This window comes from Myotis brandtii, unplaced genomic scaffold, assembly GCF_000412655.1.
Source record: "Myotis brandtii unplaced genomic scaffold, ASM41265v1 scaffold205, whole genome shotgun sequence".
In the NCBI taxonomy this organism is placed as follows: Eukaryota; Metazoa; Chordata; class Mammalia; order Chiroptera; family Vespertilionidae; genus Myotis; species Myotis brandtii.
The window spans coordinates 250,045-261,873 of NW_005357638.1; the positions used below are offsets into that span (position 1 = coordinate 250,045).

An 11,829-nucleotide genomic window follows, 5' to 3' on the forward strand; every position below is an offset into this window, starting at 1 on the left:
TGTGCCCTCTTGCAATCCGGGACCCCTCGAGGGATGTAGCAGTGTTCCAAGCAGCATGGGGTCAGGGAGGAGCCCAAGCGGGCGCTGCACTGCTCACACTCATCCCAGCCCACTGCACCTACTGCCGCTGCTTGGTAGCACTGCCACAGAGTCAGGAGAGGCTCCTGCTGCTGCAAGTGTGCCTGCCAGCCATGAGCCCAGCTTCTGGCTGAGCGGTGCTCCCCCTGTGGGAGTACACGGACCAACAGGGGGCAGCTCCTACGTGGAGCGTCTGCCCCCTGGTGGTCAGTGCGCATCATAGTAACTGGTCAACCGGTTGTTCTGATTGTTCGGTTGTAATGGTTGCTCAGGCTGTATGTATGTATGTATATGTGTGTGTGTGTGTGTGTGTGTGTGTGTGTGTGTGTGTGTATGTGTGTGTGAGTATATAGTATAATTTTTAAGTATGCTCTTTTTTTCTCTTTCTTCTTAAAAAACTTTAACATTTCTTACAATACTGGTTTGGTGGTAATGAATTCCTTTAGTGTTTTCTTGTCTGGAAAACACTTTATTTCCCCTTCAATTTTATTGTCTACTTCATTTTTAAATGATAGCCTTTCTAGGTAGAGTAAGTAGTCTTGGTTATAGGTTCTTGCTTTTCATAATTTTTAATATTTCGTGCCAATCCCATCTGGCCTGAAATTTTTCCACTGAGAAATCAGCTGACAGTCTTAAGGAAGTTCCCTTATAGATAACTGTCTTTCTTTTGCCACTTTTAAAAGTCTCTCTGTTTTTAACTTTTGCCATTTTAATTATGATTTGTCTTAGTATGGGCCTCTTTACATTCATCTTGTTTGTGCCTCTCTACTCTTCCTGGACTTGTATGTATTTTTCCTTCACCGGTTAGGAAGTTTTTGTCATTATTTCTTCAAATAGGTTATTAGTTCATTGCTCTGTCTTTTCTCCTTTTGGTACCCCTATGATGTGGATGTTGTTAGAGTTGAGGTTGTCCCAGAGGTCCCTTAAACTATCCTCATTTTGTTTAATTCTTTTTTCTTTTTGCTGCTCTGCTTGGCTATTTTCTGCAACCTTGTCCCCCTAATTGCTGCTTCGATCCTCCGCTTCATCTAACCTGATGTTGATTCCTTCCAATTTATTCTTCATTTCAGATATTGTATTTTTTATTTCTGACTTATTCTTTACTATGGTTTCTATGTCCTTTTTTTATGCTATCTAAGTTCTCACTGAGTCCATCTATTCTTCCCCTACATTCTTTGAGCATCCTTATAACCATTGTTTTGAACTCTGTCTCTGGTAGATTGCTTGCCTCTAGTTCATTTAGTTCTTTTTCTGGGGATTTCTCCTGTTCTTTCATTTGAGGTCTGTTTCTTTGTGTCTCCATCTTGGCTGCCTCTCTGTATTTTTTTTTCTGTGTATTAGGTACATTTGCTATGTCTCCCAATGTTGGTACTGTGACCTTATGCCACAGGTGTCTTGTAGGTGTTGCTATCACTCTTTAAAAAGATATATTTTAATCCTTTTATACCTCTATTACTTTGATAATATCCCCTAGGTCATGTTCCTTAATTCTGCTCTGTTTTCACTTTTTCTCTATTTGTTTTTTATAGTCATTGATTATCCAGTTAACAAAGTTGTTCTACTTAATCCAATTTATACCTAACAGTTGGAAGACCCAAATGTTCAGGTGGCATTAAAATTGGAGATCAGACCACAGTCAAATTATTATAGCAGTGTGGTAATTGGCTATTTTCAGGATGCAGGGCTCTAGGGATCATCTGAGAAGCGTGGAATTTAAACATGCAGTTTTGCAGGTTTTTTGTGTTTTTTGTTTGTTTGCTTGTTTGTTTGTTTTTGAGACCCTCTGTCTCCATACCCTACTCAAACTGTAACAAGAATCCATTGTTACTATAGGAGCTTGGGGTGCTTAAACTTTATAATATTAGAGTGTGTTCAGGCTTGGGTTATGTGTTTAATCAGTAGTAGCAACAAAAATACAATATATTGGCATTTACTATCCCGTCCTCCCTGCTCTCCCCTCCCCTCAGTAAATCAAAAACAAATGTATTAATGCAAATAATTTTCTCATATATTGATTCTACCAAGTTATTAGGATTGGGGGGAGAAGGAAATGAAAATATTTTTAAATAAAAACTTGAAACTGTCCATAGGTATGATCTGCGGAGTGGGGTGGGGTGGAAGATGTACCTACAAATTAAATTTAATGAAGTATTAGATTTTGCCTGTCTGTCTTCCCCTTCTTCCCATGAGCTTTTGGAAAGCAGGAACTATGTCTTTTTGCTCTTAATATACCTCAGAAAAGGATAAAGCATATGAACAAGCATTAATTGAGTGAATAATTCTTAGAGTATACTTGTTTGGTGCAAGTATACATTTCTGCAGAATCCTAACCTGAGTTGGAATTTATGGAATAAAATTTACTAAAATATTTCAAAGCATAATAAATATTCTAAAAAGCTATTAACCTATTCCTTAAATTGTTATTAAGATAGCTTTTCTGCATATGGTCTCCTAGCTGATTCCAAGTTCCCAATGCTATGAGTTCTTTCAGTTAATGATTATTCAGAGCCACAAGACACTTGGTCAGTGGACAGATAACTGAGAACTTAGTAAGACTGGAAACATTCCTTTTCTTAACTGTCAGAGAAAAGTTAAAAACATGTTTCCTATTATGTACCATGACTTGCTTACTGTCAATGTTAGCTTTTCTTCTAGTGACTGACAAATAGCTATGGAAAAAAAAAATCTGTACATTCCAAAAAAAATCTGTACATACAAAAAAAAATGTGCACATTCCAATGACACAATCTCTGTCAAAGTAACCATCCTATATAATAAAAGCCTAATATGCTAAGTGTCTGGTCATCCGGTCGGCCATTCAACCAATCAAAGCATAATATGCTAATGATATGTTAAGGCCGCTCAACCGCTCGCTATGACGTGCACTGACCACCAGAGTGCAAGCGCTCCGACCGGTGGGTTAGCTTGCTGCTGGGGTCCAGCTGATTGGGACTGAGCAAGACGGGTTGGACACGTCCTGGAACCCTCCCACTATCCCTCCCTGGCTGGCCAACCTCCCATGTCCTTCCCTGGCCCTAATCGTAGATCAGTGGGCTCCCTTGGCCTGACCTGCACCTTCTCGCAATCTGGGCTAAGGGACCCACCCCCCTGAGTGCATGAATTTCATACACCAGGCCTCTAGTTCATAATGATAGACATGCAAGAGGAATAGAAACAACTTCCAGGATATCAAATGAAGGTTCCAGTTTAAAGTATCATATTCCCAAGTCAAATGTGTAGGAAACACAAAATATGTATAAGGAGATTTGTGAAAAGAAGCTTCCTTGAACCTGGTCAGTGTAACTCAGTGGTTGAGTATCAAGCTATGAACCAAGGAGGTCACCATTCAATTCCTGGTCAGGGCACATGCCCAGGTTATGGGCTCAATCTCCAGTAGGGGGTGTGTAGGAGGTAGCCAATCAATGATTCTCTCATCACTGGTGTTTCTATCTCTCCCTCCCCCTTCCTCTCTGAAGTCAATAAAAATATATTTAATAAAAAGTTGTCTTTGAAATATTTCATTATAAAAATGTTTTAAACAAAAGCATGAAGACATAGTTAAACCTTCTTTTTGAACATATCAAGTATATTCTTGCCTTAGGGTCTATAGACTGTTCTGTCTTGAATTCCCCCCATTTTCCCGAAATCACCCCAAAACCAGCTCCTTTTTATACTCCAGATTAAATCTCATCTCTTTGAAAAAGCCTTCTTTACCAACCTAAGGCACTCTATCACATAACCCTGTTTTTTAACCCTCTGCATACCACATCACTTTTCTTGCTTATTTTTAGTTATCTGTCTTACTCCTCCATAAAGAAGTTCTATAAGTCCAAGATCTTCACTATCTTTTTCACCATTTTATCAATAATACAAGCACAAACTAGGAGCTCAAATATTTGTTATATTTGTTTAGCAAAACAATTTTCCTGAATTATATGTATCAGAAGGAAGTATGATATGAAAAGCTCTTTTTAAATGAGATAAATTTTAAAGGTTATATATAGCTTCCAAATACTATTTGTATGTATAAAGTATTTCATATGAGCAAATGATAATTAGTGAAGGTGCCACATTCTAAAGTTGTTCCTAAAGGCATTTAAAAGGTGTCTGACCTTCCTGTGGTACTTCCTACTCCATAGGTGTTTTCTTGTTACTATCACCTCTTATACAGATGAAAAACAATAGCCTAAATAGATGTGCCAGAGTATAAATTCTACAAGCATGGACAAAGCTTTCTCTTGCAGTCCCTATACAGTATAAGACACTTATGAGCAAAATTAATACTAGCCCATTGGTTTTTCACATAGGGTAGAATAAATAAAGGTAATTTTTATAACACGGAACATGATTAAGTACTCAAATAACTTTACCAGAATAAAAACCTGAACATTAAAAAGTACTGATTTAAACTTGTTTTAGATGAAGCCTCCTGGGTCAGAGCAAGTGACCTACCCTAGTAATAATCCAGTATGACCTTGGTACAAAGGTGTAGTTAATAACTGTTACAATAGCATTCAATATTTAATCATGTACCAAACACTACTAATCATCCTCCATAAACCATCGTGGGTCTAGCACTAATATACTTACATTTTAAAGCTATGCCACTCCATAAAAACAGAGATCTAAGTTGTATATCCTTTCCCTTGTCCAAAATTATCTTTCATGCCACAAGCACTAATATTTTGGAATATAATGAGGAACTCTGTTTCCATTAGACAACCTTGAGGATTTTAGGAACAGTTATTTCCCCTTTTATTGTGTGGCTTTCTCAGTAACTTTCTTAGACTCCACTGTCCAAAATAACGTAGACTAAGTCAATGTAGTGTGGAGCCTACATATGTCAGGAACATACTATTTCCACATCACAGCTCACTGAACCAACTCCCAAATGAACTAGGATAACAAGATATTAAAAGATTCAGTTTACGCCCTGACCGGTTTGGCTCAGTGGATAGAGCGTCGGCCTGTGGACTGAAGGGTCCCAGGGTCGATTCTGGTCAAGGGCATGTACCTTGGTTGTGGGCACATCCCCAGTAGGGGGGGTGCAGGAGGCAGCTGATCCATGTTTCTCTCTCATTGATGTTTCTAACTCTCTATCCCTCTCCCTTCCTCTCTGTAAAAAAAAAAAAAAATCAATAAAATATATATTTTTTTAAAAAAAGATGCAGTTTAAAGATCTTGCCAAAGCAATTAAGCTTTAATACTTAACCACAATCACCATTACCACCTGATAGTGAGGAGCCAGTACAACAGAGTTAAAAAGTTTCCCAAGGCAACCTAAATAAGCTTTTAATAAGCCCTTTGCAGGGAATATTTATTTGTCCAATTATTCATTAAGACCTTAAAAGGAGGGAGGGAGCCAGTATATAAGGATATACTTATTAAAACTGAAGAATACATTACAAATTGTTAGGGAGAACCAGTTAACATCTGTTTTATGTACTCCCTCATAATGGCCTAATTTTTTTAAATGACAAGTTAAATAGTGCATTTTAAATACTGGTATAGGTTCTATACAAAATTAAAATCAGTATGTTTTAGAGAAAGTAACTCTAACATAGCCTAATGAGATACTTTCCCTTTCCAAAACTTTTGAAATCACACTTTGCTCTAACACTAAGGGCTCTAAGTATAGAACAACTTGAGTTTGAACGCAGGCTCTGTCACCCCTTGATGCCCTCAGTAACCCTTAATGCCCTCATCTGTAAAATAAGCATAATAATATTCCTGCCAGATTGAATTGATGTGAGAACACTTCATGTAAAGTGCTTAGCACAGTGCCTAGGTGTAATAAGCACTCAAATGTTAGCTATCATTACCATCATCATCAGATTCCAATGTCTGTCCCTAAACTAAACATTTGGTGGGAGACAGACCTAAAAATACTGTTTTCTCATAAGGTTGCACTAATCTGCTCTATGTCACAATATTTTCCCCTGCATGTCTGCTTAGCTTCCTTATCACAGCTCACAAAAGCTTTACTATCCTTGCTAACCTAGATAAAGGGTATTTTTACTACATAGTATAACTTTAGGCCTGGAATAACCCACTAAGAAATGCACAACTAAAGTTCAACATAACCTTTTTCACTGAAGAAAGTACCAAAAGTACATATGCTAACACAATTTCCAAAGATTCATGAGCAATCACTTAGAATTAACTGATATTTAAGAGTAAATAAAAATCTAATTATTTATTTAAAGAAAATGGCTCCTGTATTTCCAATATTTTATTACATTAACAATTCAAGTCCCTGAGCTTAAATAGCCTAGAATTCATCTGATAGATTATTCTTCAAAATTAAATAGTCATGCCCATAAAAATCATAAGAAACTAAAGGTTACAAAGTGAAGTCTCTCCCTAAGTATCTTATTAATAATAGAGTGTTTATTATTTGGGGATTCTTGAAAATACCTTTTAAAAAGGCTTGTAACTCAAACTAATGTATGAAAAACACTAATTAAAAAAGAAATCATGAATGTAGTGATGGGGAAAGGGGAATGGTGTGGGTGGAGGTGGGTAAAGGGGACATCTGTAATAGTGTCAACAACAAAAAATCATGAAAACCCCAATGTCACATGAGAGATTTTGAATAGGTACTATCAGTCAGGACTCTTTCCATCACACCATAAATACCGGAAAAAACTATGACATTGCACATGTGTGTATAGGTGCCTTATTATATATGCTACACTAGTGGGGATATAAAAAGTTTCCTCCTTGAGAGGGGAGGGGAAGATGAGAGTTGTAAGAAGAAAAGAATTTTTTTCCAAAATAGGTATGTGTGTGGCAAGGAGAATTTGAATGGGGACATACAAAAGTATGGGAAGTGAGAATGTTCCAGGGGTGTCCTCGGACTGTGGCAAGAGAAGTCTGTCCAGGGCAGCAAGTGTTTAAGAATATGGCCAGTCATGATGAAGGAAAGGTGACTAAGGACATCAGCTGTAATACCAGGAGATTGAACCTTACTTCACTGCTAATTTTTTTTAGGGGTTTTGTTTGTTTTTTAAATAAAGTGACTTGAGGGAAGAATGCTTAATAAGATTTATCCGGGTGCAAGGTCCAGAGGATTAGAGGATAGAGAGACTGATTGTAGCAATACAGGTTATTACAAAAGTCCCTGGTGAGATAACAACTTGAACTAAGATGAAGTGGCTATAAACACTCCTTTCTTTGGGTGTGTTTTTAAAAAACAACAACTCACAAGCCACCATTTATTGAAAGTGAGCTCATCACTTTTTAAATCTTGTGACTTCCGAATCATATTTAAGAGAGGTTTATAACCTCAGGCTCCCCACACCCATGACCCAAACCGTTTTAATTTCTTGGTCAACGGATTATTTGACTTATCAAATCGAAGCCATTCAGTTTTGGGGCTGCTAACCAGCCAACCAGTTCTCCATTCACAAAGAGCTCTAAGTCAAAGTCCTCACCGAGTTGGCAGCGTTCCCGCATAGGTGCACCCTTTGCTCACAAGCCTTAGGCCGACAACGAAAGCGGAGCCTGGCCCTTTGGGGAATAAATATCCTCTTTACAGCCTGAGGTCCGGAACGAATCTGCATCGAAAGCTCTCGGTCCAGCAGGCTGCTCCAGGGGAAGAACCTGAGACTGGGCCAAGCCCCTCCGCGTGAAGCCCCCAGCCCAGAGACAGTCAAGCACTAAGGCCCGAACGCGGAGGCCGCCAGAAGCCCCTAAGGGTCCCTTCCTCGCCCTCCAGGCACAGGGCCTACGAGGGATCTCACAAAGCCGTCCCTCTGTCATAGGCCCCGTCAGCCCCGACCCCAAGTCGCTGCTGCAGTCCCCGCCGGACCCCTCAGACGCCTCAACCCAGGCCTCACCGCCGGCGCCCCCACCCTTCTCCGCCCACCAGCTCCGCTCACCCAGAAGATAAGGTTGAGAAACACCAGCACAGTCTTGGAGGAGGTGATGCCGCACTGACCCATGGTGCCGACAATCGCTGGGGCCCTGCTTGGGGAGCCGGGTGCGCCCACCCAGCAAGGCCACAATGGCGAGGGCGCCTCCCGGCTGGGATCTGCACAGGTTTGATTGTGGCTGCCCCCAGCCCCGGCGTCCTTGCACAGCCCGGGCCCCAGCAAGCACCTGGCTCCTCTGCGCAGCCGCTCCAGTGGGGAAGTGGGGGGAGCGGAGGGGGAGGCACGCTGCTCCCTAGCAACCGAGTTGAACCGGACCGGAAGCTTAGGCCAATCACTCCCTAGGCGGGCTACAGCGAGGCCGTGCCTCTTAAAGGAGCCAAAGACTCAGCTACTTTTGGCCTCTGGCCACCCTTGGATGCAAATGGCTCATGAGGGAAATTTTATTGGAGGAAATTCTCCTCATAGAGCCACATTTACTATGCCAGCCCACAGTAGGTAGTCTTTTTACCTAACCCATTTCCCCTGTCAACCCTCTGCCCGTGGTTATTGGCATCAGTTCAACACCTACAGGAATCCCCAATTGGGGGTGCAGTGAAAAAGTGACTTTATTCAATGCAAACAGCTATCATGATACAGCACAGTTGTGGAACAGCATGACTGTGGAGCACCTCAATAATGTTACAGCTCAATTATGGAATAGCACTACTGTGAGGTTGATTCTGGCAGGAGGCTGCCCTCGGGCAAGGCCCCTCTCTGGCTAGACAGCTCAGCTCTGAGCTGGTTCAAGCTGGTCTGCTTCAACTCACCCTGCTGTGAGGTGCCCTGAAAACAGACCTTTGGTGTTTCAGCTCCAATCAGGAAACTTCATCCTGCAGTCTCCTTCACATAAGAGAACTTGGGCTCTCCCAGACAATGGAAAACTGACTTATATAAAGAGAGTCCCTGTCCCTGGTCCCTGATTGGTCTGTTCTCATGTTAAATAAGGACCCCAAATCCTCACAATTTAATTGGTCCAAAAAGCACTGTCATGATTGGTTGTATATAGCTGTTCTGATTGGTTAGTGAAGATGCTAATAAGGCTATAAGTGTATGGCTCCGATTGGACAGGACAAGTTTCAGTCTTATTGGTTGAAATACTATTCCAGGAACTCCTTTTTAAGGTCTGGCTCAGTTGGCAGAAACAGTGTAGGCAGGCAGATTAGTGCAAGTTTATCCCTGAAGCTGGTTTGCATGGGAGGCCTCTGTTTAGAAATGGCTGCTAGGCTCCATTTTTACATTTGTGTCCAGTTAGTCACCAGGAGTCCTTTTTGGTAGCTATCTTCTTTCTCAATATTGACACCCCATAAGGAGGTTACAGACAGTAATCTCTCCCACTCCACATCAAGATTTTTTCTAAGCCCTGTTTGGGAGAAGTGCAATGAACATCAACAAATAGTTATGGAGAGCCATGTGCTTGGCTCTTGGAATAGTCGTCAGAAAGGAGAAAAAGCACCCAAACCGGTTTGGCTCAGTGGATAGAGCGTTGACCTGCGGACTCAAGGGTCCCAGGTTTGATTCTGGTCAAGGGCATGTACCTTGGTTGCAGGCACATCCCCAGTAGGGAGTGTGCAGGAGGCAGCTGATCGATGTTTCTCTCTCATCGATGTTTCTAACTCTCTATCCCTCTCCCTTCCTCTTTGTAAAAAATCAATAAAATATATTTTTTAAAAAAGAAAGGAGAAAAAGCTGGTGATGGAGCTGACAAGGCAGAGACGTGTTTGTGTGGGAGTATGGTTGGGGCAAGGTAACACATCAAGTCTATTCCAGGGTAGGACATTTTGGACCAAGATTAGAGAACTATCTTTTTGCATTGCAATTTTTCACAATATTCCCCTAATTATGGATCATCATAATTAATACTTTTTGAGAGCTTACCCTGTGTCCAAGTCTTTATAGCTATTAGCTCATTTAACCTCATCACAACCTAAGGTGGAAGATACTATGATTGTGAGCCCCATGATTGGGTATTGAGGCTTAGAAAGATGAACAAAGTAGCCCAGAGCCAAAAAGAGAATAGTAGGTGATCTTATGCAGAAACAATGTTCTCAGCCACACAGGGAAACTGTGTTACTTTCCTGCCATTGCAACCCTGCACTGGTTCCTTGATTAGGCTCTTAAAGATGCTCATTTAGCCCTCGCGATTGTGGCTCAATGTTTAGAGCATCAGCCCACACACCAAAGGATCATGGGTAGATTCTTATGATCAAGGGCATACTAGTATATCTAGATTGCAGGTTCAATCCCCAGCCAGCAGACAATAGATGTGTCCCTCTCACATTGATATCTCTCTCTCTCTCTCTCTCTCCCACCCCACTTCCACTGTCTCTAAAAATCAATTGAAAAAATATCCTCAGGTGAGGATTAATAAGATGCCCATTACTTTTCCTCAATCATCTCATTCTCTCACAATCTCCCTGGCTACTCTTAGCAATATATTTCCATCTCCACATCCTATTCATTTTCACCAAGCAGTAGCAGGCATTTATTCACTCATCAAACTTTTTGCAAGTGCACCTCTGTACTCACTGTTCTAGATGGTGGGTATTTCATAGTGAGCAAGAGAAATTCTTGCTCTCATGGAGCTTAAATTCTGGTAGAGGAGGCACACCTTAAACAAATAGGTAAGTAGGTTTATGACATGATATTGGGCAGAGAAAGGGGATAGAGAGTAATGAGGGAAGTCCTTTCTGAGGGAAGGACATTGGAGAAACCTGAAGTTAGGAAGCAGGCCATGTGAATATTTGGATAAATAATATAGGTGGGAATCCTATATAATAAAAGAGAAACATGCAAATTAGCCGTCCCTCTGCTATGCTCAAGCCATGCCCACCAGCCATGCCCACCAGCCAATCGGAGTGATATGCAAATTAACCCAACAAAGATGATGAGCAGGCATCCCTCACCGCCCTGCCCTGGCAGATCCCGGCCAGTGGGCAGCGCGCACAGGGACAGAGCAGCCTGGGTTGGGCGGGGCAGGATGCCTGGCTTCCACCCAGCCCTGGCCACTCCAGGCCAGTGCACAGCCAGTGGAGGCAAGGAGCGACTGGGGCAGGGCGGGACGCCTGGTTTCCGCCCTACCCGGGTCACTCCAGGCAGGTGAGCAGCACGCACTGGTGTCCCGCCCCACCCAGGCCGCTCCAGGCCTGTGAGCAGCACTCGGAGAGCCTCTGGGCAGAGGAGGCAGGCCGGCGGAGGGCGGCCTGTACTCCCCACGTGGCTGCGGTGGCAGCTGTGAACGCGTCAAGCAGAGCCTGCAGGCTGAGCTGAAGTAGCGCCTGCAGGCCATCAGCAGAGGAGTGGCTGCGCAAGTCCCACCTCCTGGCCCAGAAGGTGTATGATCGCAGGGACAGCCACCACAGTGGGCCAGATTGACATCCTCCTGGCCGCGCCACAGGGGTTTGTGAATCTGCAAAGCCACAGGCCTCCAGTGCGCACATCCTCTCCTCCCCCTCCCTCCCCCGCACTGGCATGTGAACATCCCCCAGCGCGCCTGCAACAGTCCCGGACCAAGGCACGCACAAGTTCCTCCCCCCTCCCCGCCCCTCCGCCGCACTTCCATCAACCCCAGCATGCCTAAGTCCCCCACAGGATGTGCACACGTCCCCTCCGGCACGCTCATGTCCTTTGGAGAGTGTCTGGGTGTTCTGGGTGCTGAGGGTGGGCACCTGTGAGATGACAGTGAGAGGGCGGAGTGGTGACGCCCTGTTCCCTCGGAGGCCAGTGCAGCGAGGAGATCACCTCTGTGGGGCTAATGCAGGTGCTGAGGTGAGAGCAGGTGCAGATAGACACACCTGGTGGGCGCGGGCAGCCCTCGCTGAGGTGCCTTTGGTCAGCG

General features: G+C 43.1%; 1 protein-coding gene across 2 annotated transcripts in view; it reads right to left on the minus strand.

Moving 5' to 3' along the window:
• Positions 1-8,253, minus strand: part of TSPAN3 (tetraspanin 3) — an 89,711-nt gene extending 81,458 nt beyond the window's left edge. The window contains exon 1 of one of the 2 annotated variants that reach the window (XM_005865311.2): positions 7,962-8,248. In XM_005865311.2, the coding sequence (XP_005865373.1) occupies positions 7,962-8,024 (63 nt within the window). In that variant the 5' untranslated portion in view covers positions 8,025-8,248. Of the gene's footprint in view, positions 1-7,961 lie in introns of both variants that reach the window. The other variant, XM_005865310.2, reaches the window with a different exon arrangement.
• Positions 8,254-11,829: the final 3,576 nt, after the last annotated feature.